General features: G+C 44.3%; 1 protein-coding gene across 3 annotated transcripts in view; it reads right to left on the reverse strand.

Annotated features, from left to right (window-relative positions):
* Positions 1–914: 914 nt before the first annotated feature.
* The window catches only part of LOC115164460 (phosphatidylinositol 4,5-bisphosphate 5-phosphatase A-like), a 45,605-nt gene continuing 24,570 nt past the window's right edge, over positions 915–21,949 (reverse strand). For all 3 annotated transcript variants that reach the window (XM_029716975.1, XM_029716976.1, XM_029716974.1), the window contains exons 3-13: positions 21,784–21,891; positions 21,372–21,480; positions 14,789–14,905; positions 13,446–13,621; positions 13,041–13,152; positions 12,784–12,893; positions 12,456–12,663; positions 12,094–12,231; positions 11,860–11,943; positions 3,808–3,912; positions 915–3,553 (exon numbers count right to left, since the gene is read on the reverse strand). In XM_029716975.1, coding sequence (XP_029572835.1) covers positions 3,224–3,553; positions 3,808–3,912; positions 11,860–11,943; positions 12,094–12,231; positions 12,456–12,663; positions 12,784–12,893; positions 13,041–13,152; positions 13,446–13,621; positions 14,789–14,905; positions 21,372–21,480; positions 21,784–21,891 — 1,597 coding nt within the window. In that variant the 3' untranslated portion in view covers positions 915–3,223. The remainder of the gene's footprint in view (positions 3,554–3,807; positions 3,913–11,859; positions 11,944–12,093; positions 12,232–12,455; positions 12,664–12,783; positions 12,894–13,040; positions 13,153–13,445; positions 13,622–14,788; positions 14,906–21,371; positions 21,481–21,783; positions 21,892–21,949) is intronic.

Below are 21,949 nucleotides of genomic sequence, written 5' to 3' on the forward strand. Positions count from 1 at the left end.
TTTTGCAAAAGGTATAGGGATTGGACTGCTGAGGACTGGGGTAAAGTAATTTTCTCTGATGAATCCCCTTTCCGATTGTTTGGGGCATCCGTAAAAAAAGCTTGTCCGGAGAAGACAAGGTGAGCGCTACCATCAGTCCTGTGTCATGCCAGCAGTAAAGGATCCTGAGACCGTTCATGTGTGGGGTTGCTTCTCAGCCAAGGGAGTGGGCTTACTCACAATTTTGCCTAAGAACACAGCCATGAATAAAGAATGGTACCAACACATCCTCCGAGAGCAACTTCTCCCAACCATCCAGGAACAGTTTGATGATGAACAATGCCTTTTCCAGCATGATGGAGCACGTTGCCATAAGGCAAAAGTGAAAACTAAGTGGCTCGGGGAACAAAACATCGATATTTTGGGTCCATGGCCAGGAAACTCCCCAGACCTTAATCCCATTGAGAACTTGTGGTCAATCCTCAAGAGGTGGGTGAACAAACAAAAACCTACAAATTCTGACAAACTCCAAGCATTGATTATGCAAGAATGGGCTGCCATCAGTCAGGATGTGGCCCACAAGTGAATTGACAGCATGCCAGGGCAGATTGCAGAGGTCTTGAAAAAGAAGGGTCAACAATGCAAATATTGACTCTTTGCATCAACTTCATGTAATTGTCAATAAAAGCCTTTGACACTTATGAAATGCTTGTAATTATACTTCAGTATTCCATAGTAACATCTGACAAAAATATCTAAAGTCACTGAAGCAACAAACTTTGTGGAAATTAATATTTGTGTCATTCTCAACTTTTGGCCACGACTGTACACTGAAACAACATCAAAGTAGTGCAATATAATTACTTCCTTATCAGAGTGGTCAATGTTATTTGATCTGGCTGACTGAAAACAAGACTCAGAGAGCAGACCAGCTGTACAGCTTGAAGAGGAGTTTTATTTTATCTCTGAACAGCGTGTGTGTGTGTGACAGAGGTGTTGAGCTGGAAAGCAGAGGGGTTCCTTCCTCTGTGCCCTGACCCCCTGACCCCAGCGGACGAGTCCACACATCACCCTCCAACATCAACATTCAACAACTAGCCAATTCATGCCTCTGACAATGTTGCTGTAATGTTGCCCAGATGTTTTAAGACATTCTCCTCGGATCCCAATCACATACAAGCTTGCAGAGCCAATACAACGCACAAAACCTACTTTTGATCTGAAATCACAGATAAACCAAGTGAAAAGAGGTTGTTTATGTTTGCTTCCACATAAAACTGTTGTGTGCATGAATAAATATAAAAGTAAAATAAATATAAAACATATGTATACACAATATAGCCTATTAAATTGAATAGAACTTTAACTTTAAACCCTTTTTCACCCACACTGGCCAGCAGAATTCAGGCTCTCTTTTGACACAAAATAAGAAAATAAATGCATAATGTTTAGGTACAATAATCTTTTTGGGCATTGATTGTCATCTGTTCTCTATTTGATATCTGTCATTTACATACACAACCTACTCTCAATTTTTAAACATATTATAAGCTTTCAATAACATTTCTTAGTTACTATTCACATATTTTTCATTGCACGTATAGTATGGGAGCGAGACGTTGCCAAAGACTAAAACAGCAAAGGACAATTCAACTTGATTTTCAGATCTAGTCTTTCCTTATCACCTTTTCTATAACCGTACTTTGGATCAATTCAGTTATATTGATTGATACACATAATCAATACATAACAACAACAACAACAACAACAACAGCCAAGTTCACTTGCACATATGCAGCACTGATCCTTTACCTTGGATGATTTTCAACTATCTACATTGTATTTTGTATATTTTAAATAGGATGAAGAAATTGAATAAAATAAAAGTATTTCTTGTTGTTCTGCTAGCAAACTGATTCATTCTTTCATTTTCCTTATGTATCTATATCTACCATATAATGTTGTTTACACTGTCATCATCACGTTTTTCTAACACTTCTCAACAGCTAAGTATCTTACAAAGAGGAGTCAAAAACAGCACTTTTAACAGCACAAAATCACAGTACCGGAATGTACAGTCCAGAAAACCATGCAAGCACATACACACATCACTATCAATCACACAGAAATACACACTCACTTCTGAAAACCCAAACGTTCATAAAACACACTCATATAGTGGCATACTTACATGAACACACACACAATGAGGTTACAGTACAACAGCACACACTGTCCTAAGCTAACAGCCCATAGGTACAAAGTGTTTAGGATGGCTCATTGGAGGTCACACGCTAACAATCCAACACATCACTACTAGTGACAGAACAGTGTCTGCTAATCACCATCACCCAAAGAGAAAAAGGGAGAGAGGGGACATAAGAGAGACAGAGATAGATAAAGACAGAGAGATGGGGAGGGAAGGAAAGAGGACAACTGGGAACATCAGTAACCTGAAGGTGAACATTGCCATTTTTTTACCTTATTTTTCATCATGGCATTTAAGTGACCCATGCAGTCAGGCCTCAGGATAGTTTTACAAAGACCTGCCGCTCAGAGGTGCACTCACAACTCACAAGGGGTTGCACATACTGTGGAACCAAATGGTTTTGTCCATGGTAACCTGGTCCCTTAGAGAATGTATGTAGCAGTAGACACAATGCTGTATTGAAATGTAGGACAGGACCTGCTAAAGCAAATAGGGATTATTCCTATTTGCGAGGAATGTTCCCTTTGGGAGTCAAACTAATCGTTTGCCTCATCGGGAGACAGCATTTCCTCATGCTCACACACATGCTGATCTGCTGACTAAGCCACCAGGGCTGATATAGAGGGGGAAATATTATGCTGCTTCAAAATATCTGTGAAACAACGGCTGATATGGACCCGAAATGCATTTGGTAGCCATTTCCCTCTGCCTGGGATTTGGTAATGATTTGCCATGTAAGGACTTATTGAAATCAGCCAAAAGCTCCCTGTATGTTCTACGCCTGAGAGGGAAGAGTGACAGAGAGAGAGAGGAATGAGAGAACCTACAGGAAGATATACATTTAAAAACCACTTAAGAAAAATCACACAAGACAAAGTAGTCTTCCTGCACCAGAAGCCTAACCCCAGTTCTGAAACAAATGGCATCCGCAAATGTACATTTTCAATAAAGGAAACATACAATACAGAACAGTGCATCATGTATAAAGAAACCACACATAGTTGGTCATGTGAGAGCAGGATAACAGGGGCTCCATCACAACCCTGTATTTCCAGCCTCAGCTGAAGCCTTCTCCCGATCCGTACCCTCTGGGGCATTGCCAGAGGCAGAGCCATCAGTGGTGTTGTGGGCCAAGCCAGGCTGCAGCTTGAGGCCCTTCATTTCTTGCAGCGCAGGGCTGCCACTGCGGCTACGGCTGTGGCTGGGACTGCGGCTTTGGCTGTGTCGTGTTCTGTGCTTCTTTTTCCGGGGGCTGGGACTGCGGGATTTGGTCTTCATACCGACCACTGTGCTGTCGTCTTCAGAGGTGAAGTCAGAACTGTCGTCAGAGGGGCTACCGGCGGGGCTGGAGGTGGGCAGCTGGATCTGCAGAGGAGAGAAGAGGGAAAGGAGGTGGAGGAGGAAGAGAGAGAAAGAAGAGACAATCAAGAAAATAAGAGCATAGGGGAGTAAGGTAGGAAAAGGGTGTAGATCAAAATTAAGAAGAGGAGGACGTGGGGGGGAAGGGTGTGGAAAAACCAAAGGAGAGTTAAATTACCAATCCCATCATAGTACAGTGCTCCCATTATACCTCAACATTTGATATATTTACCCTAAAACCAGAGCATCATTGTAAGTACCTGAAAAGGCTCTGTCACGCCCACGAGGGTGCTCGTGTTGTTGCTATAGTAACACAAAATGAAGTCTCCTGAGCCCTTGGGCAATTCTTCCTCAGTAAAGGTCACCTGCAGAGGTAAAGACAGGAAGACAGGGAGAGAAGAGTCAAAACAAACAAAGATACCATGACAAGATTCTCCAGTTCATTTATGTGTGTTTCATATTATACAGTTGAAGTCGGAAGTTAACATACATCTTAGCCAAATACATTTAAACTCAGTTTTACAATTACTGCCATTTAATCCTTGTAAAAATTCCCTGTCTTAGGTCAGTTAGGATCACCACTTTAATTTAAGAATGTGTAATGTCAGAATAATAGTACAGAATTATTTATTTCAGCTTTTATTTCTTTCATCACATTCCCAGTGGGTCAGAAGTTTACATACACTCAATTAGTAACCTTCCACAAGCTTCCCACAATAAGTTGGGTGAATGTTGGCCCATTGCTCCTGACAGAGCTGGTGTAACTGAGTCAGGTTTGTAGGCCTCCTTGCTCGCAAACGCTTTTTCAGTTCTGCCCACACATTTTCTATGGGATTGAGGTCAGGGCTTTGTGATGGCCACTCCAATACCTTGACTTTGTTGTCCTTAAGCCATTTTGCCACAACTTTGGAAGTATGCTTGGGGTCATTGTCCATTTGGAAGACCCATTTGCAACCAAGCTTTAACTTCCTAACTGATGTCTTGAGATGTTGCTTCAATATATCCACATAATTTTACTTCCTCATGATGCCATCTATTTTCTTAAGTGCACCAGTCCCTCCTGCAGCAAAGCACCCCCACAACCTGATGCTGCCACCCCCGTGCTTCACGGTTGGGATGGTGTTCTTCGGCTTGCAAGCATCCCCTTTTTCCTCCAAACATAACTATGGCCATTATGGCCAAACAGTTCTATTTTTGTTTCATCAGACCAGAGGACATTTCTCCAAAAAGTACGATCTTTGTCCCCATGTGCAGTTGCAAACCGTAGCCAGGCTTTTTTATGGCGGTTTTGGAGCAGTGGCTTCTTCCTTGCTAAGCGGCTTTTCAGGTTATGTCGATTATAGGACTTGTTTTACTGTGGATATAGCTACTTTTGTACCCGTTTCCTCCAGCATCTTCACAAGATCCTTTGCTGTTGTTCTGGGATTGATTTTCACTTTTCGCACCAAAGTACATCCATCTCTAGGAAACAGAACGCGTCTCCTACCTGAGCAGTATGACAGCTGCGTGGTCCCATGGTGCTTATGAGAGGTCGACCGATTATGATTTTTCAACGCCGATACCGATACGGATTATTGGAGGGCCAAAAAAGCCGATACCGATTAATCGGACGATTTATTTTATTTTTTATTTATTTATTTATTTTTATTTATTTGTAATAATGACAATTACAACAATACTGAATGAACACTTATTTTAACTTAATATAATACATCAATAAAATCAATTTAGCCTCAAATAAATAATGAAACATGTTCAATTTGGTTTAAATAATGCAAAAACAAAGTGTTGGAGAAGAAAGTAAAAGTGCAATATGTGCCATGTAAAAAAGCTAACATTTAAGTTCCTTGCTCAGAACATGAGAACATATGAAAGCTGGTGGTTCCTTTTAACATGAGTCTTCAATATTCACAGGTAAGACGTTTTAGGTTGTAGTTATTATAGGAATTATAGGACTATTTCTCTCTATACGATTTGTATTTCATATACCTGTGACTATTGGATGTTCTTATAGGCACTTTAGTATTGCCAGTGTAACAGTATAGCTTCCGTCCCTCTCCTCGCTCCTACCTGGGCTCGAACCAGGAACACATCGACAATAGCCACCCTCGAAGCAGCGTTACCCATGCAGAGCAAGGGGAACAACTACTCCAAGTCTCAGAGCGAGTGACGTTTGAAACGCTATAAGCGCGCACTCCGCTAACTAGCTAGCCATTTCACATCGGTTACACCAGCCTAATCTCGGGAGTTGATAGGCTTGAAGTCATAAACAGCACAATGCTTGAAGCATTGCGAAGAGCTGCTGGCAAACGAATGAAAGTGCTGTTTGAATGAATGCTTACGAGCCTGCTGGTGCCTACCATCGCTCATTCAGACTGCTCTATCAAATCATAGACTTAATTATAACATACAGAAATACGAGCCTTTGGTCATTAATATGGTCAAATCCGTAAACTCTCATTTCGAAAACAAAATGTTTATTCTTTCAGTGAAATACGGAACCGTTACCTATTTTATCTAACGGATGGCATCCCTAAGTCTAAATATTGCTGGTACATTGTACAACCTTCAATGTTATGTCATAATTATGTACAATTCTGGCAAATTAATTACGGCCTTTGTTAGGAATAAATGGACTTCACACAGTTCGCAATGAGCCAGGCGGCCCAAACTGCTGCATATACCCTGACTGCTTGCCCGGAACGCAAGAGAAGTGACACAATTTCCCTAGTTATAAGAAATTCATGTTAGCAGGCAATATTAACTAAATATGCAGGTTTAAAAATATATACTTGTGTATTGATTTTAAAGAAAGGTATTGATGTTTATGGTTAGGTACACATTGGTGCAACGACAGTGCTTTGTTCGTGAATGCGCTTGTTAAATCATCACCCGTTTGTCAAAGTAGGCTGTGATTCAATGAGAAATTAACAGGCACCGCAACGATTATATGCAACGCAGGACACGCTAGATAACTACACATGGTTGATGATATTACTAGTTTAACTAGTGATTATGTTAAGATTGATTGTTTTTTATAAGATATGTTTAATGCTAGCTAGCAACTTACCTTGGCTTCTTTCTGCCCTCGCGTAACAGGTAGTCAGCCTGCCACGCAGGCTCCTCGTGGAGTGCAATGTAAGGCAGGTGGATAAAGCGTTGGACTAACCGGAAGGTTGCAAAAACGAATCCCCGAGCTGACAAGGTAAAAATCTGTCATTCTGCCCCTGAACAAGGCAGTTAACCCACCGTTCCTAGGCCGTCATTGAAAATAAGAATGTGTTCTTAACTGACTTGCCTAGTTAAAAAAATAATAATAAAAAAAAAATATATATATATATATATATATATATTTTTTTTTTAAATAAAATAAAAAAAATAATAAAAAATAAATTTAAAAAGTAAAAAATGTAAAAAAATAAATTAAAAAAAATCGGCCAATTGTTGTCCAAAAATACCGATTACCGATTGTTATGAAAACTTGAAATCGGCCCTAATTAATCAGCCATTCCGATTAATCGGTCGACCTCTAGTGTTTATACTTGCGTACTATTGTTTGTACAGATTAAGGTGGTACCTTCGGGCTTCAGGCGTTTGGAAATTACTCCCAAGGATGAACCAGACTTGTGGAGGTGTACAATTTTTCTTCTGAGGTCTTGGCTGATTTCTTTTGATTCTCCCATGATGTCAAGCAAAGAGGCACTTAGTTTGAAGGTAGGCCTTGATATACATCCACAGGTACACCTCCAATTGACTCAAATGATGTCAATTCGTGTTGTGTATTGATATTCTAGTTTTGTCCCTTTAAGGCACCTGTAACCCTGAAATGCTTGGAATGTTCTTCCTGTGAAACGCATTAAACAATGCCCAAGTTAATTTCTACTCCCGTCTCATGTCCTGTCCTTATATTAGTTGTATAAGTAATACAGTGTGCTATACAACAAAACTGGCGACGAGGAAGAAACGTTCTCACGTTTGTGCTCATCATCTTCGGCAGAAAGTCTGAGTTAAATTCGTTATTTTTTTTTGCCGTTGAAAGACGCAAACAGTCGAGTGATGCTAGCTAGCCTTTGATGTCACGGCAACGAGAGCCTCTAGGGATAGGAAGAGTTTCACTGCGGGAGAAAGTGAAGTCAGTGTGAGTTAAAAGAAAGAAAAAAAGGGTCTGGGAGTAAGGGACCGTCTGAAAAGTGTGAGAAAGAAAAATAAACCGAAAATGTCTGCATTGATTGGAAATATACGAATATTTGATGAATCTGTGGAACAATGAAGTTCTTACACAGAACGTTTTGAGTACTTTGTGTTGGCAAATGGAATTAAAGCAGAAGTCCTTGTGCCAACATTTTTGACTGTTATGGGAAGAAAAACATTAAATCTACTGCGCAGCCTAGTAACGCCTGAAAAACCTGGTGATAAATCATATGATGAAATTGTGGCTACCTTAAAAGGACATTATTCTCCCAAACCACTGATAATTGCAGAGAGATTCCGGTTTCATAAGAGAAATCAAGAGGAGGAGGAATCAATCTCACAGTTTGTGGCTGTATTGAAACAGTTATCTGAACACTGTGAATTTGGGCGATCAATGAGTGACACTATACGTGATAGGTTAGTGTGTGGCATGCGCAGCGAGGCAATTCAGAAACGCCTTTTGACTGAGAGTAACTTAACATTGCAGAGAGCAATAGAAGTGAGTACGTCAATGGAAATGGCAAATAAAGACGCACAACAGCTAAGTGCATCGACCAAAGTGCATAAAGTGTCTACGGAGTTAAAAAACAAGGCAAGAGGTGGGAAGCCATGCTGTCGCTGTGGGAAACCAGGTCACCAAGCAGAGGAGTGTTGGTGCAAAGACTTAGACTGCAGAAGTTGTGAAAAAAAGGGTCACATCGAACGTGCATGTAAAAACAAAAAGACACAATCAAACAAAAGTACTGAACAAAGGAAAAGCGACTTCAGGAAGTATAAAAAGAAAGTGCATAAAATGGAGCACACAGAGGATGAACAAAGTGATACCCTGTCTGAAGGGGAAGAATCTTTGCATGTTATGTTAATTTCAGACAATGGATACGGGTACTGGGTGACACCGCTACTGGATGGAAACGCAGTACGGATACAAGTGGACACTGGAGCAGCCATATCTTTGCTGTCTGAGGCTGTATACAAGGATAAACTACATCACCTCACACTACAGCCCACAAAGATGACGCTGAAAACATACACCGATGAGATTGTTCAAGTGAGAGGAAGCGTGATTGTTACAGTGGAGCTCAACAAACAGAAGGTAAAGCTACCACTCTACATTGTGAGCGGGCTCACTTGGGTCCAATGTTACCTCGATGATCTACTCATCACCGGCAATGACGAGCAGGAGCACCTGAGAAACCTGAACGCTACACTACAGAGATTGGAGGAGTTACGGTCTGAGGGTCCGGAAGGACAAATGCCAGTTTTTCCGGCCCTCTGAGTACCTGAGCCACGTCATCGACAGTTCGGGGCTCCACAAGGCGCCATCGAAGGTGAAGGCCTCCATCCCCACAGAACGTGAGTCAGCTGAGATCATTCTTAGGACTACTGACATACTACGCAAAGTTTGTGCCAAACCTAGCTAACATGTTAAAGCCACTGCATGAACTTTTGAACAAAACCAAACAATGGAAGTGGACAGACAGATGTGAGGGGGCCTTCAAGAAAGTGAAAACAGCCTTAGCTCAGTCAGAGGCCCTAACCCACTTCAACCCCAACTTGCCATTACAGTTGGCATGTGATGCATCGCCTTATGGCGTTGGTGCGGTTGTCTCACACATCATGTCATCAGGTGAAGAAAGGCCAATTGCTTTCGCATCACGGACCTTAAGTAAAGCCGAGAGCAATTATGCACAGATATAGCGTGAAGCACTCGCCATTGTGTTTGGAGTTAAGAAATTTCATCAGTTTCTGTTTGGCCCGACGATTCCCACTGCTGACGGACCATAGACCCCTCACCTCCATCTTTGGTCCCCACACCGGAATTTCGTCGCTTGCAGCCAGCCGCATGCAGCGATGGGCGTTATTGTTATCTGCTCACCAGTACGATATCAGTACAGAAGGTCTGAGCAGCACTGCAATGCAGATGGCCTCTCAAGGCTTCCCTTACCTGTCACACACACTGAGCACTCCCAGGCTGAAATCTTCTACTTCAAGGAAGTGACGAACGCCCCAGTTACATCTGTCCAAGTGAAAAAGTTCACCCACACTGATCCAGTGATGTCTGAGGTCGTGGACATTGCCACTCGTGGAAAAGAAGGAGAGATGTCGGACAGCCTACAACCTTACCTCGTGAGGAGAAACGAGCTCACAGTTCAGTTTGGATGCTTGCTATGGGGTTTTTGAGTCATCATACCACCGCCACTGAGAAGGCAGGTGCTTGAAGAACTCCATTCAGGTCACTGTGGCATGGTGCGAATGAAGGAGATTGCACGCAGCTACTTTTGGTGACCAGGTCTGGGCGCAGCTATCGAAGACAAGGTCAAGTCATGTTCTGCATCTCAAAAGATGAGGAACATGCCTCAGCTAGCGCCACTACACCCATGGGACTTCCCAGAGGAGCCTTGGCAGCGAGTCCACATAAACTATGCAGGCCCACTGGAGGATCGTATGTTCTTAGTCGTAGTTGACGCACACAGCAAATGGCCTGAGGTCACAGTGATGAAGAGCACCTCAACGGAGAGAACCATCGAAGAGCTACGGTCAATCTTCAGTCGCTTCGGCTTGCCAACGCAACTCGTTAATGATAATGGCCCCCAACTGGTGTCTGAAGAGTTCCGGTCATTCATGGAAGAAAATGGAATTCAGCACATCAAGTCAGCGCCGTATCACCCTGCAACGAGCGGCCTCGCTGAAAGGTTTGTCCAAACAATGAAGCATGCTTTAAAATCATCACAAGGGAACGGCTCCCTCAATAGGCGTCTAAACACCTTCCTGTTAACCTACAGAAACACTCCCCACGCTACAACCAAAGTGGCAGCCATGATGAAAAGACAGCTTCGCACGCGACTCGACCTCCTGAGACCTCCAAAGACGAGACAGGTTGTACAGACACAAGAGAGCACAGGTGGAGAGACGGAGCAAAGCAATAGACAGAAGCTTCATAGCTGGAGAGAGAGTTCTTGCTCGGAACTACTGCAAAGGTCCAAAGTGGATACCAGCCACAGTGGTTGCACAAACAGGGCCTGTGTCCTACACAGTTCACACACCGGAAAACATCATCTAGAGGAGACACGTGGATCAACTGTTGCCAGGAACCAACCTCAGAGATGACTCCTGTCAGGTGACCAACCAAGATCAGCTACTGGAGACCTACCATGACTACGAGCTATCACCTGAACATTAACTGCAGCAACCTACAAATGTGGAAAGTGTTCCAGACTCACCTGAACCAGCCAGAGTTCCTACTCAGGGTACTGTTGCACCCCAGTCTGGGCATACACCGTCACCACTCAGACTCAGATAATGTGACTGTAGACTCACCTGTACGTCGTCATTACCCTGCAAGAGAAAGACGACCCCCTGACAGGTTGACTATTTAGTTCAGACTAACCTCCGACATTGGGGCAGAATACACCCCAGGGTTAAGTCTGGGGACTGAGGCAGTCTACCCTCTATCCGTAGTTTAGAAAAGTTTATTCTGAAAAGTTCATTTATTTACATTAAGAGAACTTATATTAAAAAGAAAACAATAGGCAAAACAGTGAATATTTACTTTTTCTTTATGAGCCATCAAAGGTAAAAGGGGAGGAATATGTTGTGTATTGATATTCTAGTTTTGTCCCTTTAGGGCACCTGTAACCCCCCTTGCTTACCTATGTTGAAATGCTTGGAATGTTCTTCCTGTGAAACGCATTAAACAATGCCCACGTTCATTTCTACTCCCGTGTCATGTCCTGTCCTTATATTAGTTGTAAAAGTAATACAGTGTGCTATACAACAATTAGCCTATCAGAAGCTTCTAAAGCCATGACATAATTTTCTGGAATTTTCCAAGCTGTTTAAAGGCACAGTCAACTTAGTGTATGTAAACTTCTGACCCACTGGAATTGTAATACATTGAATTCTAAGTGAAATAATCTGTCTGTAAACAACTGTTTGGAAAAATTACTTGTGTCATGCACAAAGTGTCCTAACCAACTTGCCAAAACTATAGTTTGTTGACAAGAAATGAGTGGTAGAAAAACAAGTTTTAATGACCCCAACCTAAGTGTATGTAAACTTCAGACTTCAAGTGTATTATATTATATATTATACACATATTATATATTAAAAGTCGCCCTTACCTCGTGTTCTACTCTATGGTAATCTGCCTCCTCCTGCTTGGCCCACACATAGCCTACATAGTCCTTGTGGTGTTTGAATCCCACCTGGGGAGGCAAAGGCAACACCAATTCCTGATTTCAAAAAACTTAATGTCTTAGCTAATTATTACTTTATCAATAAACATTATCTGGGCTACTTCAAACTTCGTTAAACATTGAAATCAGCACTAGAAGGTTAAGAGGAAGAGTGAGTACCTTGTACAGCCCAATCCAGTCCCAGGAGCTGCGTGCGAAATTAGGTGCAGCTTTGAATGTGCACGTGGCGTCTGCGATGCTGTTCCACTCATCCTCCACCATGATTGTCACCAGTGGCATGTCCACCTTATAGGGGAACTACACACAGCATTCTGGACATCAATATCATCATGCTATACAATCAATAGAACACAACATCAACATCTCTCTGCAATAATACAGCATCAACATGCTGTCTGTATCTGTTACTACCATGGCCATCACAGTTTATTACAGGTTTCGGGCACAGTTATGTGCATGTCACAGCTCAGGTGACAAGTAGGACGTGTGGGGGAAAGAGAGTGGGAGGGGCTGTGTCTCACCTGGAGGGTGAAGATGGAAGAGACAGGCTTGTGGTCGCTGACCGTGTACTCCATGTGACTGCGGTAGAAGTGCTGGGTGACCTTGGTCCCGCTGCTCAGTCCTGACACTGAGCCTCTCTTCCCAGCATTAGGGGCCTGCCCAAAGGGAGCTGTGGCCCTCAGACGCCACAGGATCCTGTCTGTCCACGCAGGCTTACGCTTCTTCCCACTGAGAGAGAGAAAGATAGAGAGAGCAGGGAGGGTAAGAACTGTGACGATCAGAACACTCATCTCATAAAATTTGTCAGTCAAAGAGCTGCAAGGTGGACCCCCCCATGTCACCACAAACCTTGTATCATATGTATCTGTCCCCACGTCAAACTTGTAAGTGGGGGGGAATTTGAGAGGTCCCTCCAGAAAGCCCACCAGCACCGTCTCGCTGTCTTTGGCCATGTTCAGCTGTAGAATGGGGGATAACAATTAATAATGTTAAATGAAGTGTCTCTGTTATTTTGGTCTCTGTATGCCCTCTAGTGGCATTGTCTATGCATTACAAGCTCCGTTAAAGACTGTGTAATGGGCCTTTATCTTGAACAGGCATCTCACCTGGTCTTTCTCCCACAGCATGGTGAGTTTGTTGTTATCAATGGCTGTTTTCACTGCCGGAATCTCCAGGTCATCAATGCGGAAATTCAGATCTCCAAACCAGAACACCACACTGTAGAGGAGAATAGTATGGAGTGGATTGAGGTCAGAGCGGAACTGCAAAAACGCCTTTTTAATGATAAGGTATGTCCTCTAGATCACACAAAATATATTGTTTAGGTATATCGATGGCAAAATGAGGTACTTCTTTTAGTGTAACCGTAACTATACCCTCTATATCTTTGCTGGATAAAAGGGAGTTGGACCGCTCTGAGCATGCTTTCTTATGTGTTTGTTTATTTGTGCAAGTGCCTAGATGGAAACTTAAGTGGGTGGGTGTGCGCGTTCATATGTAGAGTGACTAACTCGTGGTCGAGCACCCCTGTGGCAGCCTGGCCTTCAAACTGCTGCTGCTGCAGGATGCTCTCAAAGTCCTCCATGCGCTGCTCAGAGTTCTCCATGTGGGCCGGCAGGTGGCAGTTCAGGAAACAGATGGTGTGACCAAACACAGACATGCGCGCACTCACACCCCCTTTATTACCCTAGAACAAGAATGGAGAAAGGAGAGGGAGAGAGAGAATAAAGGAAGGGGTAGAGTGAGAGAAACAGAATAAGGTTGAAGATTGGGGACAGGAGCAGAAGAATGGCAGGATTAGTATGATGGGATAAAACATGCCATTTGCAAACCGAGATAATAAATAGTCTGAATAGTAGCCTAGCCTATGAAATACGACCCCCGGTGCGTAAACATATCTGAGGGCAGGAAGTTTGCGGATACATTTATGACTAGTGAATGACATGATCAATATGTAACGTGCAGCGATCGGTGTGAATGAAGGCAGGATGGAGGTGTGGTTCCTCCTGCTGCTCTCCCTCTACAGCTCTGACCTACTAAAATACAAGAGATGACACAGCAGGAGACCTGCAGAATGTGCTGATGCTTATCTGAGTTCATACAGGGAAGACAATAGAGACTTCACAGTGCATTACTACATGGAACTCTATGTATCTCTCAGTAAGACAGGCAGACAGATCCCCCTGCCTGCACACTTTGATCAACTGCATGGGATTTCATTAGCCTTAAAGGGTACATCTGATTATTATACAACTGATTATTTTAACTTCTTAAAGAGTAGATACAATAAAACGTGTTTTCTAATGTTTACGTATCTAAAATTATCTGGGGAGTGTTTAAGGCATTGAACCATAAAAACATTATCTTTGCAAATACTAAAGCACCACCTTGTGGGCATCAGAGGTATGGAGGGAGCACAGATATCCATACAAGCTTTGGGTACAACCTGCCCCCCCAAAACCCTTCCTGCTAAACCCTTCCTACTAATTGATGAACAGTAAGGGAAACAAAGACGCCAACAGACGCAAACCTGGAGGTAGGTCATTTTTCATCATTAGCACTGTCTGGCTGTCCTTAGACTAACTGACTGTGTGGAGGTTTTAAGGGTGGGTCAGTTCTGAATGTGAACTTCAGTTCAGTAATGCTGGCATGCCATTTTACTGTATCTAGCCTAGAGTGTTGAGTCTTCATTAGTGTGGCTGTTTGACTGTGGTTCTCTATCAGTTGGGTCAGTTCTGTCATTTAGGTGCGCTTCTCTGTCACTTGGTCAGTAGGATGGGTCCGTTCTGTCAGTTGGTTGTGGTTCTCCATCAGTTGGTCAGTAGGATGAGGTCTCAACAGGCAGTTGTCTCACCCAGTAGCCCCCCAGGCCAGTGCGGGTGGTCTCTGTCTGCACCCCTCGGAGGAAAGGGAGGTGGTAGTACTTAGCAAACACCAGCAGCAACACCCCCTGCATCCGCTGGGACGTCACCTGAGAGAGGAGGGGCAGAGAGGGAGAGAGACCGAGAGACAGAGAGAAAATATTAGTGATGGTGGTGGTAATTTGTGTCCTGCTACCATTCAGTGGATAATTATTACTGTAATCTGTAAGCAAAGGAACACCTCTGTTTCATATAGCTAATTCTACACTCAGTTGCCAGTTTATTAGGTACACCACCCCGTTCACAAAAATGGTTCGCTCCTATAGACAGTGAGTCACGTGGCCGTGGCTTGCTATATAAAGCAGACAGGCAGGCATCCAGGCAGTTACTGTTCGATTGAACGTTAAAATGGGCAAAACGAGTGACCTAAGCGACGTTGGGCGTGGTATGATCGTCGGTGCAAGGCGCGCCAGTTCCAGCACCTCAGAAACGGCTGGCATCCTGGGCTTTTCACGCTCGACAGTGTCTACGGTTTACAGACAATGGTGCGACAAACAAAAAACATCTAGTCAATGGCAATCCTGTGGGCGAAAACCGCTCGTTGATGAGAGAGATCGAATGAGAATGGCAAGAATGGTGAAAGCTAACAGGCAGGCCACAAACAGGCAAATAAAGGCACAGTACAACAGTGGTGTGCAACACGGCAACTAGGAACGCACAACTCGTCGATCCTTGTCATGGATGGGCTATTGCAGCAGACGACCACACCAGGTTCCACTCCTATCAGCTAAAAACAGGAAGAAGCCGCTCCAGTGGGCACGTGATCACCAACACTGGACAACTGAGGAGTGGAAAAACATTGCCTAGTCCGACGAATCCCGGTTCCTGTTGCTGATGTCAGATTCAGAATTTGACGTAAGCAGCATGAGTCCATGACTCCATCCTGCCTGGTGTCAACGGTACAGGCTGGTGGCGGTGGTGTAATGGTGTGGGGAATATTTTTTCCTAGTACATGTTAGGTTCCTTGATACCAATTGAGCAACGTTTGAACGTCACACCTTGTAGAATCCATGCCCGAAAAATTCAGGCAGTTCTAGAGCCAAAGGGAGGTCCGACCCGGGAACTAGATGGTTGTACCTAATAAACTGGCCACTGAGTGTATATAAGCAACCTCTCCGTGCTGTCTGTCTGAAGCCTGCTAACTGTAAGTCTTTATGTCTCTATGTACCAGTGATGTCTCTCTCTTTCCTCTGCTCTCTCTCCTCACATTTGCATTGTGCCCTGCAGGATCCAGTGGCCCAGCTCTTCCTCTGTTTTGCATGAAGCAGTGAACATAAAGGAGGCCATAGCCAGCGGTCTAACCTCTGTCTAAACAGTAAACCCATGTGAGGGAAAAACATGGTGCCTAATTTTACAATACGGCACTGTGGAATACATGTTACAGCATACAGCAGTACACAGTAGGTATGTACTCACAATGATCACATTGAGCACCCCAGCCTGCACTTGTATTTCATTGGTCTAGACTCTAGGTAATAAAGTGATTTATTCACTATCTATTAACAGATCCATGGACGATGCAATCGCCATCTCAGTGCACACCTTCCTATCACACCTGGACAAGAGGACTACCTATGTAAGAATGCCTTTCATCGACTACAGCTCAGCCTTCAACAACATAGTGCCCTCCAAGCTCATCACTAAAAAGCTCAGGGCCCTGGGTCTGAACCCCTCCCCGTGCAGCTGGGTCCTAGACTTCCCGATGGGCCGACCCCAGGTGGTAAAGGTAGGCAACAACACCTCCGCCACGCTGATCCTCAACACGTGGGCCCCACAGGGGTACGTGCTCAGCCGCCTCCTGTACTCTCTGTTCACCCATGACTACCTAGCCATGCGTGTCTCCAACTCAATCATCAAGTTTGCTGATGACACAACAGTGGTGGGCCTGACTACCAACATCGATGATACAGACTACAAGGAGGAGCTGAGTGCCTTGGTGGAAAATAATCTCTCCCTCAACATCAACAAAACAAAGGAGCTGATCGTGGACTACAGGAGACAGCAGAGCGAGCACGCCCCCATTCACATCGAAGGGGGCGCAGTGGAGAGGGTCCAAAGCTTAAAGTTCCTCGGCGTGCACATCACTCAATGGTCCGTTCACACAGACAGTGTGGTGAAGAAGGCGCAACAGCCCCTCTTCAACCTCAGGAGGCTGAAGAAATTTGTCTTGGTCCCTAAGAACCTCACAAACTTCTACAGATGCAGCATTGAGAACATCTTGTTGGGCTGTATCACCACCTAGCACGGCAATTGCACCATCCACAACTGCAGGCTCTCCAGAGGGGGGTGGGGTCAGCCCAACACATCTTCGGGGGCACACTGCCTGTCCTCCAGGACATCTACAGCACCAGTGTCACAGGAAGGCCAAAAAGATCATCAAGGACCTCAGCCCCCAGAGCCGTGCATTCGGTGCATTCGGAAAGTATTCAGACCCCTAGTCTAGACCTTTTCCACATTTTCATATTTTGTTTTTTACGTCACAGCCTTATTCAAAAATGTATTAGACATTTTTTCCCCTCATCAATCTATACACAATACCCCACAATAACAAAGCCATTTTTTTTTATTTTTATAAAAAACTGAAATATCAAATTTACATAAGTATTCAGACCCTTTACTCAGTACATTGTTGAAGCACCTTTGACAGTGATTACATCCTCGAGCCTCCTTGGGTATGACTCAACAAGCTTGGCACACCTGTACTTGAGAATCTTGTTTCTCATGGTCTGAGAGTCTTTAGGTGTCTTTTGGCAAATTCCAAGCGGGCTGTCATGTGCCTTTTACTGAGGAGTGGCTTCTGTTTGGCCACTCTACCATAAAGACGTGATTGGTGGAGTGCTGCAGAGGTGGTTGTCCTTCTGGAAAGTTCTCCCATCTACACATAGGAACTCCCATTGGGTTCTTGGTCACCTCCCTGACCAAGACCCTTCTCCCCCGATTGCTCAGTTAGGCTGGGTGGCCAGCTCTAGGAAGAGTATTGGTGGTTCCAAACTTCTTCCATTTAAGAATGATGAAGGCCACTGTTATCTTGGGGACCTTCAACGCTGCGGACATTTTTTGGTACCCTTCCCCGTATCCTGTGCCTTGACACAATCCGGTCTTGGAGCTACGGATAATTCCTTCGACCTCATGGCTTGATTTTTAAAACATTTCTTTGTTTTTACTTTTTGGATTATGTGTGTATTATTTTATATTGCTAGGTACTACTGTACTGTTAGATCTAGAAACACAAGTATTTCACTGCACCTGCGTTATCTGAAAATCTGTGTATGCGACCAATAAATGTTGATTTGATTTTTAATAAAGGTATAGAAGGGGGAAATGACGTACAAGCCAAAGGGACAAAATGGCATTTTTCACTCCAGAACAGAGATTACAGTAACGCTTCATCCTTCCCCTTCCTCAGTAAACACATTTGGGAGTGCTGCTGAGGGCTGCCAAACCACATTTTGGGTTGATAATAGAAAATACATTACGGACCCCTAGGCATGTGTGAGTGAGTGTGTGTTTATATGAGTGTGTGTGAGTGTGTGCCAAACTTAGACCTGAGATGAGCTATTAGCCAGTATCAACAGGGCAGTCCTGGAGTTTTGCAGTGGAAGTTTACCACTGGGGTGTAGCTCTGACGACCATGGGAATTTTCATGTGCTCTTCATCTTTTATAAGCTTTGTCTTTATTTCCTTCTATATTACATTTTTGCCTGTGATTTGTCTCGGGAAAACAAAATGTTTGATTGTTTGATACGTCCACCAAAATATCAATAGAGGTAGCCTAGGTGAGCCTGTTTCTGCTCTCTTGCAAACTCATTATGGAATTGTCATGCCAAACAAAATGACAGCAATGGAGTTGGCAAGAGCACAAATAGATATGGGACCAAGCTACACCATAGTGCCCTCAAAGCTCATCACTAAGTTAAGAACCCTGGGACTAAACACCTCCCTCTGCAACTGGATCCTGGACTTCCTGAAGGGCCGCCCCCAGGTGGTAAGGGTAGGCAACAACACCTCTGGCACGCTGATCCTCAACACGGGGACCCCTCAGGGGTGCATGCTTAGTCCCCACCTGTACTCCCTGTTCACCCATGACTGCGTGGCCAAGCACGACTCCAACACCATCATTAAGTTTTCCGACGACACAGCGGTGGTAAGCCTGATCACCAACAACGATGAGACAGCCTATAGGGAGGAGGTCAGAGATATGGAAGTGTGGTGCCAGGACAACAACCTCTCCCTCAATGTGATCAAGACAAAGGAGATGATCGTGGACTGCAGGAAAAGGAGGGCCGAGCACTCCCTCATTCTCATCGACGGGGCTGCAGTGGAGCAGGTTGAGAGCTTCAAGTTTCTTGGTGTCCACATCACCAACAAACTATCATGGTCCAAACACACCAAGACTGTCGTGAAGAGAGCACGACAATGCTTATTCCCCCTCAGGAAACTGAAAAGATTTGGCATGGGTCAGATTATCCAAAAGTTCTACAGCTGCACCATCGAGAGCATCCTGATTGGTTGCATCACCGCCTGGTATGGCAACTGCTCGGCCTCCGACCGCAAGGCGCTAGAGAGGGTAGTGTGTACAACCCAGTACATCACTGGGGCCAAGCTTCCAGCCATTCACGACCTCTATACCAGGCGGTGTCAGAGAAGGCCCTAAAAATTGCCAAAGACTCCAGCCACCCTAGTCATAGACCGTTCTCTCTGCTACCGCATAGCAAGCGGTACCGGAGCGCCAAGTCTAGGTTCAAAAGGCTTCTTAACAGCTTCTACTCCCAAGCCATAAGACTGCAGAACAGCTAATCAAATGGCTACCCGGACTATTTGCATTGACCCCCCCCCCCCCTTTTTTTTGGACGCTGCTGCTACTCGCTGTTTATTATGTATTCTCTATGCATAGTCACTTTACCCCTACCTACATGTACATATTACCTCAACTAACCTGTGCCCCCACACATTGACTCGATACTGGTACCCCCTGTATATAGCCTCGTTATTGTTATTTTATTGTTGCTCTTTTATTTTGGACTTTAGTTTCTTTAGTAAATATTTTTCTTAACTCTTATTTTTCTTAAGGTTAAGGCCTTGTAAGTAAGCATTTCACGGTACTACACCTTTTGTATTCGGCGCATGTGACAAATACAATTTGATTTGATATGTTGCCCTGTAAGTGATTCCTAGTGTTGAGATAGTGTTTTAAAACTGATTGAATAAGCTTTAACAGATGGTGCTGGACAGAGAAAAATACTCGATTGACTGATTTGTCTCTAGGGTGGATGGTTTGGCAAGCTCTCTTCTGATTGGTCTAATTGACTGCCAGGTCTGACAGTGGGCTGTGAGAGCAGAGGAGAGAGGAAAGAGGAGAGAGAGGTGGGATATTACTGACTGTGAGGAAAGAGGGGGTGTTGGGTTATAGGACATTATTGGAAACCTCATGTCTGTGCAACATGCCCTGACTAGACAGACTATTACCGTAATACTGTCATGGTTCAAGTTCTGAGGTAGACTACAGACACTAACAACCACTCAGACATTCAATTCTAACAAATAAGCCTACCCATGCATGCATGTGAACACAAATGCACATAAAATGTTCTCATGAGCATTTTGGAGTCAAGCAGGGTATGAGATGGCCAGGGGACAGCATCAGTCTCACTGTCACAGAGCCATCAACATGGAGGGAGCATTAAAGTCCAGAAATAAACCAGCACCCTGGGAGACGTTCTCTTGTCTAGCTCTCTGCTGTTTCTCTGCAGCATGTTCATCCGCTCTCCCTACAGCTCCAACAGGCCCAAACAATGTGTTAGACACTGACAGGTCAACAAACACCAACCAACCACACTGCACCAGCTGTGGCCAGGACCCCTCCTCTCCATTACTTTGTCTCTCTCTCTCTGTCTCTCAAATCCACACACACACACACACACACACACACACACACACACACACACACACACACACACACACACACACACACACACACACACACACACACAAAAGCACATTTGAATGGATGGAGCATAAATAAGCACATTTGAAACGGATGAGAAATTTTCCCTAACCAAGAGTGCTGCAACATGCCATTGGGTGAGGGGCTCAAGATAAGCCACAGAGCTGTAAGTGAGTGAGTGAGAGAGCGAGAGAGACAGAGAGAGACAGAGAGAGACAGAGAGAGACAGAGAGAGCGAGAGAGTGTGTGTGTGTTGTATGAGAGCCTGGCAGACAGAGGAAGATAACAGATAAACCAACACTGCACGCTTGATTGTAGTCAGCACCCCACGCTCCATTATGCCCTAGCATATTATCTCGCATGCATTGGGAGAGATATGAGCACAGAGAGTGCCGAAACTGGCTCACACTGCACTTGCATTTCAAAACAGTTTCCACAAATGTTTATAACATGAGCTCCATTTGTTTGTTCTGTAGTTAATTATCTTCTGTGTGTTTACCACAACCATGTGGTGTATGTGTTAGTGTGCTTGTGCATAAGCATGCTTGTCTCTGTGTCAACCCTTTACTGACCAGTATGTATCCGAAGGGGCTTAGTCTCTCCATGCAGGCATCACTCCATTGGTCTGTGAAGAGAACGTCTTTCAGCCTTTTGTTGATCATGGAGTTGACTTCCTGTAGCCTGAGAGAGCAGCAGTTACACACACAGTCGTTATATGGAGGCCATAGGGAGAGAGATAAAGATAGGTGAGGAGGGAGAGAGAGAGAGGGAAAGGACTGCAACAAGAATAAATATGTAGGGGGAAACAGAAACACAACTAAAGGGAGCTAGATAGATGGATCAATGTTGTTTAACAGTAAACCCAACCACTCATAACCTAGAGGACTGTATATCGAAGGGGGATGGATATAAGGGACAAGAGGTCTTCTGGAATAGTTGGCAATGGGGAGATGGTTGGCTGACTGCCACCTGGGAAAAGCTCACCCAATGATATACATGTCTGTGTTTCCATCCCCAACGTGCAATCCCAGCAGGGCAGTGATGTCATCTGGCGGCATGGCACCGCCCACATTCCATGTGATTATGTGCACTCTATCATAGAGACGAACACAGAAACTCACAATCAATAGAAGCTTGGTTCAATCCGTAA

Source organism: Salmo trutta, chromosome 27, assembly GCF_901001165.1.
Source record: "Salmo trutta chromosome 27, fSalTru1.1, whole genome shotgun sequence".
Classification (NCBI taxonomy): domain Eukaryota; kingdom Metazoa; phylum Chordata; class Actinopteri; order Salmoniformes; family Salmonidae; genus Salmo; species Salmo trutta.